We start from the raw sequence: 16,365 nt of genomic DNA, 5'->3' as shown, positions 1-16,365 counted from the left end.
TTGCATCGACATTTCTGAAAAAATCTGCAGCGATACTGACCTGTGGTGAAGATATATAATCGGAGGCATATTCTTTTAAGCTGTGGATTTCACCATTTGCAAAGAGGGAAATTGGAATAAAATCTGAATTTCCTGAATGAAACACCCAACAAAAACTACACTATTTCTGTTGCGGAGTTCTGGCTTAATTGGTACAAATGATCTTCTACAGTCAGTCTCATGTTCTTACTGTTGGGCTAAGGCCACAAATGGTGAAATGCTGCTGCAAAAAATTTTTTTTTCTTCCCCTATCAATCTATGGGTAAAACTTTTTTTTTTTTTTTTTTTTTTTTTTTTTTAAATTCAGTAGAAAAATATGGAGTTTCAACAACATGGGGCCTTAGCCTACTTTTGGAATTTGATGCTCCTGTTCTCCATAGAACTACAGGAGCGTACTGCGCATGCGCGTGTAAGCGGCCTCCAAAAAATGGCCGCCGGCCTTTGCACTCGGCTGTGCCTGGGTCCCGATGGCAGAGCCAACTACGCAGGATGAAGAGGCGGTTGCTGAAGAAGATGGAGGCGTCGCTGGAGAGAGTTCTCTCGCAGCATTGGGGACGCCCCTAGTGCTGTTTGAGCGCTGGGGCCCGCCCAGTGGTGATGTCCAAAGTGATGAGCATTAAAGGGGCTCTATCAGCAAAATCATGCTAATAGAGCCCCACATATGCGTGAATAGCCTTTAAAAAGGCTATTCAGGCACCGTAAATGTTATATTAAACTAACCCCCGTTTTAAAATAAAACCCTAAAAAAGAATGTTATCTACTTACGGATCGTGCATGCTGGGCGGGCATTCTGGGTGTGTCTTCATCTTCATCCCCGCCTCTTCTTCCTCCGATGTCCTTCGGTCCCGTCCTCCTCTGGCGCTCGCGAGCGGACACTGATATAAAAAAAAATGGCCTGTGCGCGTGCGCAGTAGCATGCGGCTTCTACTACGGCTACTGCGCAGGCTCCCAGGCCATTTTTTTTCCATCAGTGTCCGCTCGCGAGCGCCGGAGGAGGACGGGACCGGAGGACATCGGAGGAAGAAGAGGCGGGAATGAAGATGAAGACACACCTAGAATGCCCGACCAGCGTGCACGATGCGTAAGTAGATAACCTTGTTTTTTAGGGTTTTATTTTAAAACGGGGGGGGGGGGGTGTTTAGTGTAATATAACTTTTACGGTGCCTGAATAGCCTTTTTAAAGGCTATTCACGCATATGTGGGGCTCTATCAGCATGATTTTGTGATCATGTGATGAAGGAGGCCATTGAGGGGTGATTCTGTGATTCAAACCCACCTAAAGGATCAGGCTTTAGAGATGGTGGAGCTTCTGTCATTTCTTTTATCTTTTAGTTTCAATTGTTTTATAGACATTACACTTGGCATCGCCGAAACTGTAACAAATCGCACAAGACAATGAACACAATATTGGTGTAAAGAAGAATGGCGCAATGGTACATTTTATCTAACTAGTAAAAACCCTGGGTCCAATATTATTATATGGGGTCTGAGGATATTTAGCTGCGCCCCTTTATAAAAGACCTCACCCCTTTATAAAGACCACGCCCCTTTATAATAACCATTCACACTTTTACCTCAAATTTGGATTAAGGAGCCACCCTGTGAAGGGCTCCCCCAGGCTGACGTATCTTCCATTAGATATGAGGAATAGCCTGATACTGGTCCAGGGGCCACATAAATACATCACTATTCTAATTGACAAAAGGTAATCTTAACCTCCCGGATTCTTGTGATTCTGTCAGTACAACGCGATTTTTCAGTTTTAGGGAGCGTTCACACTACCGTCGGTGTCCGACAGGTAGTGTCCGCTGCTAATGTCCGTTCAAAATCTTGTACAGACATTAGCAGCGGACACTAGCTGTGTCCGTGACATTTTGTATTGATTTAAATGGAGACCGGGTGTGTTTTACAGTCCGTGCCTGTCCTTAAGTGTCCGTTCCCAAAGATGTCCGACTTTTCAAGCGGACAGCAAAAACCTACATGTCAGGCTTTTCTGTCCGCTTGAAAAGTCGGACATCTTTGGGAACGGACAGTTAAGGACAGGTACAGACTGTAAAAGAACACACCTGGTCTCCATTTAAATCAATACAAAATGTCACGGACACAGCTAGTGTCCACTGCTAATGTCCGCACAAGATTTTGAATGGACATTAGCAGCGGACACTACCTGTCGGACACCGACGGTAGTGTGAACGCCCCCTTAGAGTTTATGGAGATAAGCTTTTGTATCCACAACACACCAATAGAATTCATTCTGGGGACCCACTATACAGAAAATATTAGCTGCCTCGCTTTCACAAATTCCAAATACTGCACTGACATTTTATTTTTTTTCAATATTCTTGTATTATCTAGCCCTTACCTTGGACGGTTTCTGTCCTGTGGCCCTCTGAGAAGCCTTACTCATTCTTGTCTTAGAATAGGGCCCCTTTTAGCTTTGTGAGCAAGAAGACTGGTGATGGAGGGTCTACAGTGACAGTAAGAAGATGGAGTCCAGTAGGGAGGATAGTGGTGAGCCACCCAATGCATCTATATGTAATAAACTGGGTAGTTTATGTGACCGCATAGACTGTATGAGGTGCTGTATGTTGCCTATTTATATGTAGTGCAGTGAGTGTACTGTCATGCATCACTCTTGCAGGGATTGGGGGTCTAGGGGTCCACTATCAAGGGCCTATTGGGGGATTCACCTGCCCCCTAAGGGCTTGTCCAAAACTGCAGAAAATAAAGAGATCAGAGAATTAGCTTAGTGTTGATCTCTTAAACTTTATTTAGCTGCAAAAAATTATAAGATAAAATAAAATCATACAATACAAAAAATAAAATAAGCTCTTAAAGCTGTCCATACAATGAGGGGTGGTGATTCTTTCAGTTAGGAAAAATGTAGAATTGCTTCTTTTTATGATTCCACATTTGTAAAACAATTATTTTCATTTAACAATATGACATGAATGGTAAAATAACGGCTCTGGTGACTTCTGTGTGACTACCACCCTCATCATGTGAATCAGTGTGACAGATGAGGATTGCACAGGCCGGACATCATGCTCTTCTATCCCATAGTGTTATCCTCTGGTATCTTCCCGTGAATCGGTCACCTGAGCAGGACATGAGACTGGCTGCACCACACAGGTTGGCTTCTGGGCTAGTACTCCTGCATTCCCGTGAGTCACCAGGGGAGGGAGTAACGCGCGCCTTTTCGAGGGCAGCTGGTTATGTAGTGCTGACAACGGAACATCCTTCACTTCACGCTGGTGACATGGAGAGGAATAACACGGCCGGGCTGCAGCCGGGACTCAACTGCTTCTACTACTTTGCCTATGGGAGCAACCTGCTGAAAGAGCGGATTCTGCTGGACAATCCATCTGCGTCATTCCACTCCATAGCCATGCTGAAGGTACTGCTTATATTGTGAGGAGGATGCGGCGTACAACGATGTGTAGTCACGTCTGTGCTGGGGAGAAGGCTTGTGCTCATGGTGAGTCAGCAGCTGCACGTAACCGAGCACTGCTACTTTAACCCCTTAAGGACACGGCCTGAAATGTCACTTTATATGGCAATAACTTTGAGACGCTATAACTTGCACAATTGATTTTGAGATTGATTTGGGGTTTTTTTTACACATATTTCATGTCTGTGGTAAAAATGCATCTGTATGTTATGTAATTTTTTATCAAGCACATAAATCCCACACATGTACATATAAACTGATGTTCGAGCACAAGTCAGTGTGTGGAAGGGAAGGAGCAACATTGGACGCTAGAAAAGCAGATTTTTGCTGGAGTCGTTTTTAGGTGACATGTCTCATTGGCAGAGTCGCTACAGTACCAATACAATGGGAAAACCCCTAAAGTGACCCCATTTTGGAAACTACACTCGCACAGAATATATCAAGGGGTATAGTGAGCATTTTGACCCCACAGCTGTGTCACAGGTTTTATTAACATTGGGATGTGTAAATGAAGAATTACTAAAACTTCACTTTATCCCCAAAGTTTTATTGGTACTATTCCGTTATCGGGCCAGCAGCAGCGCATTTCAGCACCAGCTTTCGGGACAGCAGTTCAGTTCAGCAGCGGGAATTACAATGACATCCGAGGACTGCTGGCCCGATGCTTGTGCCCAGTAGCCAGTACATCAATGACCCCCCCTCCATCTCCTCCTCCTTCCAGTGCTGCCCCCCAGCTCTCCTTACATCTACCCCGTACCCTCTCCCCGCCACATGACTAAGCCGATGCTGGCCCGATGATAGAGGCCGTGCTTGTGTGTAGTAGGCAGTACATCGATCGATGCCCTCATCCTCCTCTTCCTTCCAGTGCTGCCCCCCAGCTCTTCTTACATCTGCCCCGTACCCTCTCCCTGTAATAGGCCTCACCGTAAATCTTGAGCAATGAATGCTACTAGATAGCCGCCGGACGCTGCAGAAAGTTTGTCCCTCCGGCTCGCTGTAGCTCACCGTTCCTATAGTCGGCGTGTTTCTTGTCAGGGCCTGGATTGAGCCCCGGTGTCTTTCCTTTCGGTCTCGGTACTAGCGCTGAGGTGAGGCCTAGTCGTGTGGCGGGGAGAGGGTACGGGGAAGATGTAAGGAGAGCTGGGGGGCAGCACTGGCAGGAGGAGAAGGATGGGGGAGGGGGGTCATCGATGTACTGGTTACTGGGCACAAGCATCGGGCCAGCAGTCCTCGGATGTCATTGTAATTCCCGCTGCTGAACTGCTGTCCCGAAAGCTGCTGCTGAACTGCGCTGCTGCTGGCCCGATAACGGAATAGTACCGTTTTATTTTCACAAGAGGATAAAGGAGAAAAAGCACCTCAGTTTGTTACATAATTTCTCCTAAACCCGAGAATACCCCATATGTGGCTATAATATGCTGTATGGGTACATGGTGGGGCTCAGAATGGAAAGAGCGCTATTTGGCTTTTGGAGAGCAGATTTTTCTGGAATGGTTTTCTGGTACCATGTCATATTTGCAGAGCCTCTAGAGCAGGGGTCGACAACCCCTGGCACGAGAGCCAAGAGTGGCACGGGAGGCATATTTTGCTGGCACAGCAGCCAGCCCGCATCCTTCATGCATGAAATTGAGAGAGCGTCCGTTCAGTGCTCTGCTAGAGCTGAAGTACAGGACACGCCCCCTTCTCTCACTGCCCACCAATCAGAGGTGAGCCTCTCACTGTATAGAATAAGGGCTGGACCCTGCTGCTACACATGAGGAGCGCCTGCAGCCCTGAATAGGAGAGGAGGAGAGGAAGCTTCGCAGAGCAAAGTGAAAGTTAAAACAACCAGGTACATGCTTGTGTTACTAACTATTCTTATTAATGTCAGGAGTTTAGGGTTATTAATTTAGTTTTAGTAACTCAATGTGCCTCACATTAATAGCAGTTAACCCCATCATGTCCCTCATACTAACCCCTGTGTGGCTCACATAAGGGTTACTAAAATGTGAGACATATAGAGGTACTAATAAAGGACCTATATGATGAAGTTATTACCTCCATATGTCTCACATCAGTAACCCTTATGTAAAGCACAGGGGGTTAATGTGAGGGACACGATGGGGCTAACTTCTATTACGATGAGGCACATGGAGTTACTAACTTGTAAGGGCTCGTTCACATCTGCACCCGGTCTCCTTTCTGCAGGTTTCTGTTTCCTGCACAAAACAGAGGCAGGAGACGGAAACCTGCAGGACTCTTTCATACCCATTCATTTGAATGGGTTTGAAAGATGTCCGGCGGGGAGCATTTTATGCTCTATGCCGCAAAACCGTTTTTTTTTAAACTGGACACAATGTCGGACATGCAGTACATGGTGTCCGATTTTTTTAAAAAAACGGTTTCGCGGCGGAGAGCATAAAACGCTCACCACCGCTCACGGACGGACCGATCTGACAGGTTTCCGTCTTCTGCATGCAGAAGACGGAAACCACAGAACGGAGACCTGAACGCTAGTGTGAACCTAGCGTAATGCACATGACCAGACTTTTTATCCACAACTGTGGATAAAAGTACAGACCTATACATTTCAATTGATCAGAAGGGAGACATACAGTATAAGAAGCTTGCTATATATTTACCATTCCTTTTCTAGCCATTCTTGGCTTTGACGGAAATAACGCAGCTAAATCTGCAACAAAAAAAGCTGCATTTTTGCAACGTTGGGCCTCAGCCTTAGTGTGATTCTACTGGGTGGTGACACTGTAACTAGATGCAGCTATAGCCAAATCCAGTTCCTGGGTGTAAGTCTAAGTGTCTCAAAGTTATTGCCATATAAAGTGACACACGTCCGTTTTGAAAAATGAGGCTGGTACTTTTTAGGCTGTGCCTTTAAAGGGGTATTCCCACGTCGCATACTCACCAGTCTTCGTTGCTGTAAATTCTTCTTTCTTCCGGCTTTGTTGCGTCATTGGTGGGCAGGTTACATATGCAAAGCCAGCGGTGAGATGCTGCTGGCTCTGCGTGCACGCTCATAGACCAGTCTAGCCTTCACAATGCGAATACAGACCCGGCATCCGCCTCTCTCTATTACAGCAGATGCCGGGTCTGTATTCACATTGTGAAGGCTAGACTGGTCTATGAGCGTGCACGCAGGGCCAGCGGCATCTCACCGCTTGGCTTTGCATATGTGAATACAGACCTGGCATCCGCTGTAATAGAGAGGCGGATGCTGGGGAGTGTAGACGCCGGCACAGATGCCTGCAACATCGCTATGCTCCTGCCCTGCATGAAGCCAGCAGCGGCAGAAGCGATGCTGTTATTCCGCTCCTCCGCCCCCCCCAGAATAGCAGCATCACTCCTGCCGCTGCTGGCTTCATGCAGGGCAGGAACATAGCGATGTTGCAGGCATCTGTGCCGGCGTCTACACTCCCCGGCATCCGCCTCTCTATTACAGCGGATGCCGGGTCTGTATTAGCGGCCTCTTCCCCCCCCTCTCCAGGCTCGCTCCCGGGCACTTAGCCCCTCCTCCCTCCCCTCAGAGCAGCAGATACATCACTTGACTTATGACCAGATAATTCAAGGGATGTGTAAAAAAAAATTAATAAAGTAAGATAGTGGACAAACAAAGCAGTTTTGCTGAAGCAGTGTATTTAGGAAAAGTCTTACATCCACATTAACAACCAGTATAGATAGGATCCTTGTGATGGGACAACCCCTTTAAGGGGTTAAATGAAGCCTGACACCAGGGTGAAGAATATTAAATTAACATCACTGTAATGGTCAGGTTCACCTAAATGTAATGTTCTTGTCCCCATAAAAATTTGTGCCTACTTTCAGAGAGATTTATTTCATAATATGCAAATGAGCAGACTTGAGCATCAAGGGTGCTTCCCTTGTTCCAAATTGCTATGTCTCACACTGCCCAGGAACACTCTCATTTCCCCCTCCCTTCTATGAGTGACAAGGCCAGGGAGCCAGGCTGAAGTCTTGCTTGGTCTTGTCAGTCAAAGAGGGAAGGGAAAAGGAGGGTATATTAGGGCAGTATAGGGTGTAGTAGTTTGGAATAACTGGAATAACTAGATTGCTCATTAAGATATTGCAAAATCAATGAATATCTTATCAAGGGGGTCCTGAGTTTAAGGGCAGCACTGTTTATTTGTAAGGCTAAGCCACCAACTTCTCTTGTTTCTGCACAGTCCTGTTCTATTTCCCACTTCTTCCTAAATAGCTGACTGCCATGGTAAAGATCCTCTAATTCTCAAAAAAAAAAAAAAAAGAGTGATTGAATTCCTGTGAAAGTAAAAATGCAGCAAAATCTACAACTAATTATTATATAATATCAAGAATTGTATAATTACTAATTATTTCTTTGTGAAGTACAGGCCTGTAAATTTGGGAACAAATAGACCACGTTTCACAGGTGAAACTGTCTGTTAGCCTGAAGTTCATGCCAGGTTCCGGCACACACTTGGACAGAGTTTCACGGTTGAAACTCTTTCCTGTGAATGGGAGGGTTAGGAATATTATTACTTTACAACTGTTAAAGCTTAAGTGCTTAGTCGAACCTTTTTTGTAAGAGGGCGTTGCCAGCAATTTTGTTGTTGCATGGCAGACATTCCCCATATGTAGGACAGTACACATTGTCCTACATAACTTTAAAGAGAGATTATTAAAGCGCCTCCTTTGGATCCTCTTTAAGGAACATATCAGATAATTGCCTCCCCCCCACACAAACACTTATCCCCAAAGTACAAGAGACAAAATAAATGTCCAATCACATGGGGTCCCACCATTGAGATACCTACTGATTGCAGTACAAGGATCCCCGAGTCCCTTATGTGACCACTTTTATGGGACTGACTTAGTGCATTCCGCAACTATTGTCAGTCACATAAAGTCACTTAATCTTTAGAGCACCTTAAAGGGGTATTCCCACGTCGCATACTCACCAGTCTTCACTGCTGTAAAATCTTCTTTCTTCCTGGTTTCTTGCATCGTTTGGTGGGCGGGGTTTCACATGCAACCTGCCTTTTAGCTCTGCCCCAAAATCAGTGTGTAGCTCCGCCCACCCACATTGGACTATGAAGTACAGGCAGCAGCAACTCCATTCTGTGTTACATACAGAGACTGCCTGTCTCTGCCATAATGAACACAATTGAATTAGCTAGCCTGATAACTGGGAGAACAGAAGAAATGAAAGCAGCTCCTCTCCCCTATCTGCTAACAGGAACCTAGGTCATGTGGTGTAGACACAGGAATAGCTAGATACACAGGCTCGCTCCCTGCACTTAGCCCCTCCTCCCTGAGAGCAGGCAGATACATCACTTGACTTTTGACCAGATAAGTCAGGGCTGTGTCAACAATGAATTGAATAAAGTAAGATAGTGGACAAACAAAGCAGTTTTGCTGAAGCAATGTATTTAGGAAAAGTCTTAAATCCACATTAACAAGCAGTATAGATAGGATCCTTGTGATGGGACAACCCCTTTAACTTCTTACCATACAGCACTTTGAGCTTCAAAGTTTTATAATAGAATAATTCTCCATGGCAGCCACCAGGCCTCTTTCAGGCTGGGTTCACATCTGTGTTGATGTCTCTGATGTCTCTGTAGGAGAAATGGCCAAATATCAGCAGAGTAAAAAGTCCTGTATGGAGGATTTCTTTCTCTGCCTATTTTAGTTTTGAAACGGAGGAGAGCACGTGTTGTAGTAGTGTGAACCTAGTGTAACAGTGTCAAGTGTGCTTCTATAGCAGATGGGGGATAAAGCGGGGTATCATTAAAAACAAATATATACCAATTAGAGCTGGGCGATTAATCCTAAATCAAAGTCACAATTAATTGGGGATTTTACCACGATTACGATTAATGGCGATTATTTAGATTATGCCCCTTTTACAGTATGAGTATGTGTTGGGTGAACCTCACCTGAACCAAAACTGATCCCAGAGTAGTATAGCAAAGAGACCCCAGAGTGTAATGAATGGAGGTCCAAGGGAGGTGAACAAACATTTGAAAAAAATCAAAAAAAAATCCTCTCTAACCTCCCCTGGGCTCTGGTGCAAGTCCTTGTTGTGTTTGGCGGTTCTGACTGATGTCCGGGACCATTGAGGTCTTTGATTGAGCCTCAGCGGTTACATTAGTCACGCAGCATGGTGACGCTTGTGACTATGTGTCACAACACCGTGTGACCAGCTGAGTCCTAATCACAGTCAGTCAGAGGTGCCGAAGGGAGCAGGGAGTTATATTGTAATAACTGACATGAAACAAAAATCACATGATTATTCTCATTGCTGTTCAGTTTCTGTTATTTTTTAATGAATGGCCCAGCCATACTACAAACCTATTCACATCACTGCATCAGTCTACTTCCACTCTGTCTGCTCAGACTTTTTTCAGATTCTTCCAAAATACTTGAAGCAAGCACCTTTGGAACTAAATGCTAGATTACTAGGCAATGGTTATATGTCAGTACCTGCTTTTACCAGTAGTGAAAGCTTGATTTCTTTTTTTCAGGACTTCAAGCTTGCATTTGGCAACCACAAAGGCACCCAGAACTCTCGATGGCATGGAGGAGTGGCTACAGTAGTTGAAAGTGAAGGTGATAAAGTTTGGGGAGTTGTATGGAAAATGGACGTTTCCTGCCTGGATTCCTTGGACATGTAAGAACTTGTACTCGAATGGTACAATTTAAAGGGCCCTTGTATATGACGTTTGGGGGGGTGGGGGGATTGATACTGGTTATCGCACATGTTGTAACCTTTCTTTGTTGAAAAAATTCATAATTAAACAATTTTTTTTAAAAAAAGGGACTTTTACAACCCTATAATCAGTCACCTTTTACTAATTCCAATTATTCACGTGCTCCTTTTCTGAATATCTTTCATATCTTTCTTGCATATGTACATCAGAATGGGTGTGTTTTAAAGGTCTCTAACTTTATGACACATTCATGAAACCAAAACCCACAAATTTAGTACAGAATTGCTTGTGCAAAGTATAGGGCTGGACTATTAATGGTAAAATAACTGAAACCGAACGTCAAACCAGATAACTTATGTGATTTTGTGCACGTTGGCTATTTTGGTTATTACACTTATTTTTATCACTTATTACAATATTCGTGAGGTTATGTTCAGACTGAATTCTTCCAAACTGAAACTATTAGATTATAATAAGCGGAGGCCCATTGGAGATGGTCAACCAGAAAAAAAAAAGTATGTTGCTCACCTCTCCTGGGCCTTGGCACGACTCCCTGTTCTCTACAGGTATTCTGAATGACACAACCAGCATGCCATATAAAAAAAATAACTTCAAAAAAATTTTAAAAAATTACATAGGCAAGGATCCAAGACATATTTAAAAACAGAGGAATAGCTTATGCCTTTTGGGAGAGTTCAGAACTCTCATATTCTACTCCGTACAACAGTTCGTAGTTTTTCTTCTGAGCAGCCCCTGGTTCATGCTGTATATTGTTTTTATTATCATCGTTCTTCAGTTGGTAGAGCGTCATTATTGCATGTTTTTTGTAGGTATTCTGAATGCTTTCAGAGACCACTGAGGCCTGTGATTGGGCCTCAGCGATCATGTAGGTCATGTAGTGATGCTTGTGTCTATGCATTATGAAGCTACATGATCACTGAGGCCTAATCAGAGGCCTAAACTTTCTCTGATGTCAGTCAGAAAACCTGAAGAGAACAGTCGCGCCAGAGTCCAGGAGAGGTGAGTAACACTGTTTTTGTTTGTTTGATCATCTCCCCTGGGCCTCCACTTATTATACTCTGGCCTTTGCTTATTATAAGTATAATTGCAATTTCAGTTTAGACCTGTTTGCCCAACATATACCAATAGTTTAAAAGGGCGTGACATAAATAATCGCCATTAATCATAATTGAGGTAAAATGTCTGATCAATCATGATTTTGATTTGGGTCATAATCACCTACCCCTAGCAAAGTCTAAAACAGTATAAACTTAGGAATTTACACCAGTTTACTTTATGCGCCATAAATTCCTGTCATGTGCCTCATTTTTGTCTCCTCAGCTAGTGAAAGATTTATCTATGCTTATTATGTGTTAAAGAGGACCTTTCATCGGATCGGGTACATACAGTTTTATATACTGCTGGAAAGCTGACAGTGCGCTGAATTCAGCGCACTGTCGGCTTTCCCGATCCGTGCCCGGTGTAAAGCGCTATCGGTCCTGGGACCGTAGCGCTATAGTGTCAAAAGGGCGTTTCTGACAGTTAGCCAGGAACGTCCTTCTGCCTCGCGGCGCCTATCTCGCTGTACTGTGGAGCGGGGAGGAACGCCCCCTCCCTCTGCTCACACAGCTCGTCCATAGACGAGTATTATCAGGAGCGGGAGGGGGCGTTCCTCCCCGCTCCACAGTACAGCGCGATAGGTGCCGCGAGGCAGAAGGACGTTCCTGGCTAACAGTCAGAAACGCCCTTCTGACACTAAAGCGCTACGGTTCCGGGACCGATAGCGCTTTACACCGGGCACGGATCGGGAAAGCCGACAGTGCGCTGAATTCAGCGCACTGTCAGCTTTCCAGCAGTATATAAAACTGCATGTGCCCGATTTGATGAAAGGTCCTCTTTAAAAATTATAGGGCTTTAGATATGTGCACCAAATATTTTTTCCTTACGGTTAAATTTTTTTTTTTTTTGGCTACATGTTTTGCACCTGAAATTTGCCATAGGAATAAAGTGTCATGCTTCACCACAAGACAGATATTTGGCGTGACAAATGTAAACCAAAAATTTTAAGCCCAAACAAGTAGACAACATTTTGTAGGGAACATTGAGTCTGAATTTTGGCAACTCTAGAAACTATCCATATCCATATGACAGATTCATAAATTGTCTTTAAGCTTTGGCACCAGTTCGTAGTTTACCAGTATTGATAAATATGCCCCGTTGTGCTGTGTGCAGAATTTTTTTTTCCTGTAATCTAGTCAGCACTTGGCTTCACATGTAACTTCAGTCATGCCTTCATACGTGACCGTATAACTGTTTTTCATTTACATATTTTCTAGTCAAGAGGGTGTGGATGGTGGAATTTATCAACCGATAGAGATCAGCGTACAGACAGCAGATGGAGCCCTTGTCTGCAGGTGCTATAAAATGAATAAATGTATTTATGGACTGACGTCTCCTCAATACAAACAGGTAATACATATATGCTCTAGTCTGGGTCTGTAGTGGTAATGTTCTAGAAAATGCCTTCTGTTTCAGCATGATTCAGTAACTTGGAACAGCATGATTTGCTGCTTGGATCTCCATTCTCAGTAATCCATATTAAATGTTGTAAAGCAGAAGTCATGGCTTCTGTCTTCTAGATGACGTCTAGGTACTCAGCAACTTACTAAAATACTAAGCCATTTGCATACAATATACACAGCTGTTGTCAAACATGATACATTGTAGCCCAACCAGCACATTTTGTAACAGCATCTGTTAAAATTAGGTCAATCTCTCCAATAAAGCAGTTCAGATATACCGGATATATCATGATGGTGGCATGGTGGAGAAATCTACATTTTTAAAGGGATTCTATCATTAGAATTCTTTTTTTCAGGCCTACCACGTGGGAATAGTCTTAGGAAAAGCTATACCTTTAGATGTCTTCACCGTGCCACTGTTCTGGTGATATTCACAGTTTTCACCGTATGCAAATGAGTCCCCAAACAGCACTGGGGGCATCCCCTGTGCTGCCTATAGACTCTCCAGCGACACCCTCCATCTTTTTTTTTTTCGACTGCCTCTTCTCCGCATCTTCAACCGAAAGTGCCGACTGCGCATGTCCCGGCAGCCATTTTCCTGTGGCCTCTTACACGATTGTCCGTTGGGCCACAGGAAAATGGCTGCTGCCCACCTAACTTCTACTTTACTTCAATTTAAAAAAAAAAAAAATTCTATAATTGCCCATATTCCACGAGAGGTCATGTAACCACGCCAGGGACACTTTATGATAAATCCGGTGATGTTCCGTTTCAGTGCTTCTGAAACGGAATGTCGCATCACTCTTCCCCCTCCCCTATCCCCATCAATATTTACCAAGCCTTCCTGTGTCTGGGGACAGCTTCTCCCTTTCTTTTTTAGCAGTGGGCAACATAGATTAGCCAGGGAGATTGTGGGAGGGACTAGTGATGGGCTGGATTTCTAGTCAGTGAGTGGGAGGGGCTAGGCTTAATGAGACAGTAAGGGTGGGAGGAGCTAGGCTTATTGAGAGGAAGTATTTTGTAACAGTACCAGCATAGTGAATGTAATTTTGTCTAATCCTAGCTCCACACTGCGGGGGAAAAAAATGCTGCGGAAAAGCTGCATTTTTAAAAAACGTTTGCATTTTTGAAAAATGCAGCATGTCAATTATAGTTGTGGAAACGCTGAGTTTTTCCCTCCATAGATTTCTATGGAGAGTGTGAAAACTGCAGCAAAAACACAGCATGATAAATGTGTTGCGGAAACTCCGCAGAAACGCTGCGGAAAAACTTCAAAATCCGCAGACAAAAACTCACTGTTTTACTTGGTCGAGACTAAGGGCTCGTTCACATCTGCGTCCAGGTGTCCGTTATGCAGGTTTCCGTTTCCTGCATAAAACAGAGCAGGATACGGAAACCTGCAGGAGTCTTTCTCACCCATTCATTTGAGTCGGACATGCAGTACTCTGTGTCCAGATTAAAAAAAAAACGGTTTTGCGGCGGAGAGCATAAAACGCTCACTGCCGCTCATGGACGGACCCGGTCTGTGCTTTCCGTCTTCTGGCATGTAGAAGACGGAAAGCACAGAACGGAGACCAGAACGCAGGTGTGAACCTAGCGTAAGGCCCCACAGGCCGGAACTGCGGCGCAGTGGGAACAACTGCGGTGTGAACGCATTGCGGTTCTTCCCACAGCGCTTTGAACAAAAAGTTCATGGAGTTTTCCTAAGCAGACTTTGTTACAATAATATCTATGGGAAAGTCGCTGGCGTTTCTTTAGATATAATTAACATACTGCGATTTTCAAAACCGCAACGGTTTTGGAAATCGCAGCATGTCCGCGCTGCGATTTTTTTTTTTTTGCAAAGTGGGCATGGAATTTGCATGAATCCCATCCACTTTGCAAGTACTTTAAAATGCCACAATTTTTCCTGCAGCATTTCCGCCAAGGCCAAATCACGACGTTTCCGGCCCGTGGGGCCCCAGCCTAAATAGCAGAGGACCATAATTCCTTAGGATTTTCAACATAGCCTTTCAATTACCTTTATTGCACATGAGAAACTCGAGCAAAAACGCAATGAAAAACTCAACAAAAAACTCGATGGAAAACACATGTACATGCGCGTTTTCTCAGCGGTTTTTTACACTGCTTTTTTTTGCTGCATTTCAGCCCAGTGGGGCCTTAGCCTTAAGGGGGTGTCTACATGTCCTAGCTTGCCCTATTTGGAAACTGTAGAATCGAGGCACTGGAATTATGATACATTAAAGCCAATGTATTGCAGACAGACTAGTAGTTAATGTCTTGAATATCTGCAGATTATGCAGTGACTTATTTTTTTATTTTTATTTTTTTTCTGCAGGTTATGTGTATGGGAGCAAAGCAGAACGATTTACCACTGGAATATCAGAAAATGTTGGGAGAACTAGAAACCAATAACTACTCTGGCCCTATTGCAATAATGGACAAATTAAAAGAAGCAATTGAGAAAGTTCAAGATGATGGATGATTTCCCATGGAAGTGCAATTTCTTCCTGGACTTGAGTTGATTTAAATCCTGTTTTCTTATGCACTTTGTGGCAGCTTATATTTTTGGAAATATTTGAATCTAATAAGAAAAGCTCTTATTTATATTTCTGCTGGTGTCATTTGGGATCTAAAATACTATACAATATACTGTACCATAAATTTATGGATCCATTACCACTCTGTACATGTCTTTAGTAAATTTGTTAATTCTACATGAACACTTCTGCATTATGCTGTTCCTCTTTTTATTCCTCCTAAGAGTTTATGAATAAATTCACAAATGAGCTGTATCTTTCCCTTAATAAAAGGATTTGTCCCTACATATCCTGAGATAGTCAGCACAGCACTAACTGTAGAGTGTCAGGATGTGTAGACAATCTCCAACACCCAGTTATTAAAGGGGTTGTCTGGGATAAAATGATATTTCTACTCAAAGCTAAACGCCCATCCTTGCCTACCTTCTAACTTACTTGGTCTACCAAAAATGTATATTTACCTAGATCGCCGGGGCACATTTTTAGATTTTCCATTGAGGTTTCAATTCCCCATGATGTCTGCCGTCTACACAATACATCCAAAGCGCCGACACTCCAGATCTATTGTGCAGGCGCCGGCAGATGTCAAGAAGAGGAAGAGGCCCCGCAGACGAAAGTGATGTTCCATGCCCAAAAAATCCAGACAGGAAGACAGTGAAGTATGATGTGGTTTGGGGGGTGGGAGGGTTGATTTAGTTAGTTGTCAAAACCCGCCTGCCGCGACCATCGCTGTCGCGGCTTTCCCCTCCGCTGTCGTCTCAAATGAATGAGCCGACATAGGAGGGAGCTGCCGGGGGCGGAAGCCGCGCGGCTTCCGCCCGAAGAAAGGGCATGTCTACATAGACCACCATTGTAAAGGGGCGGATTTTGAAGCGAAATCCGCTGTTAAAATCCGCCCCTTTGCCTACGTGTGAACTAGCCCTAAGAGTATGGTTGCACACCTACTTTGTTTACACAGAACTGAGAGGAAAGCTACATTTTTCACATAAACATTTTATTTATTTATTTATTTTTACAAATCATTTGTTTCATAAGAAAAAAAAAATTGCATAAATGTCCCTTTACAATAGAGCTGTAACGTCTCTGCCTGTTCTGGTCTCTGTGACACCCTCTGCTCGCATGTGGCAGCG

At 44.0% G+C, this 16,365-nt stretch overlaps 1 protein-coding gene across 1 annotated transcript; it reads left to right on the top strand.

The window, feature by feature from the left end:
• The first annotated feature begins 3,274 nt into the window (after nucleotides 1-3,274).
• Nucleotides 3,275-15,358, top strand: GGCT (gamma-glutamylcyclotransferase). The gene is made up of 4 exons (XM_075271306.1): nucleotides 3,275-3,436; nucleotides 9,988-10,133; nucleotides 12,510-12,642; nucleotides 15,034-15,358. The coding sequence occupies exons 1-4, from the start codon at nucleotides 3,299-3,301 to the stop codon at nucleotides 15,178-15,180; spliced, it is 564 nt and encodes a 187-aa protein (XP_075127407.1). The 5' UTR covers nucleotides 3,275-3,298; the 3' UTR covers nucleotides 15,181-15,358.
• Nucleotides 15,359-16,365: the final 1,007 nt, after the last annotated feature.

Source organism: Leptodactylus fuscus, chromosome 4 (genome assembly GCF_031893055.1).
Source record: "Leptodactylus fuscus isolate aLepFus1 chromosome 4, aLepFus1.hap2, whole genome shotgun sequence".
Lineage (NCBI taxonomy): Eukaryota > Metazoa > Chordata > Amphibia > Anura > Leptodactylidae > Leptodactylus > Leptodactylus fuscus.
Note: the sequence above shows the minus strand (reverse complement) of the source record. Positions and strands in the feature narration are given on the sequence as shown.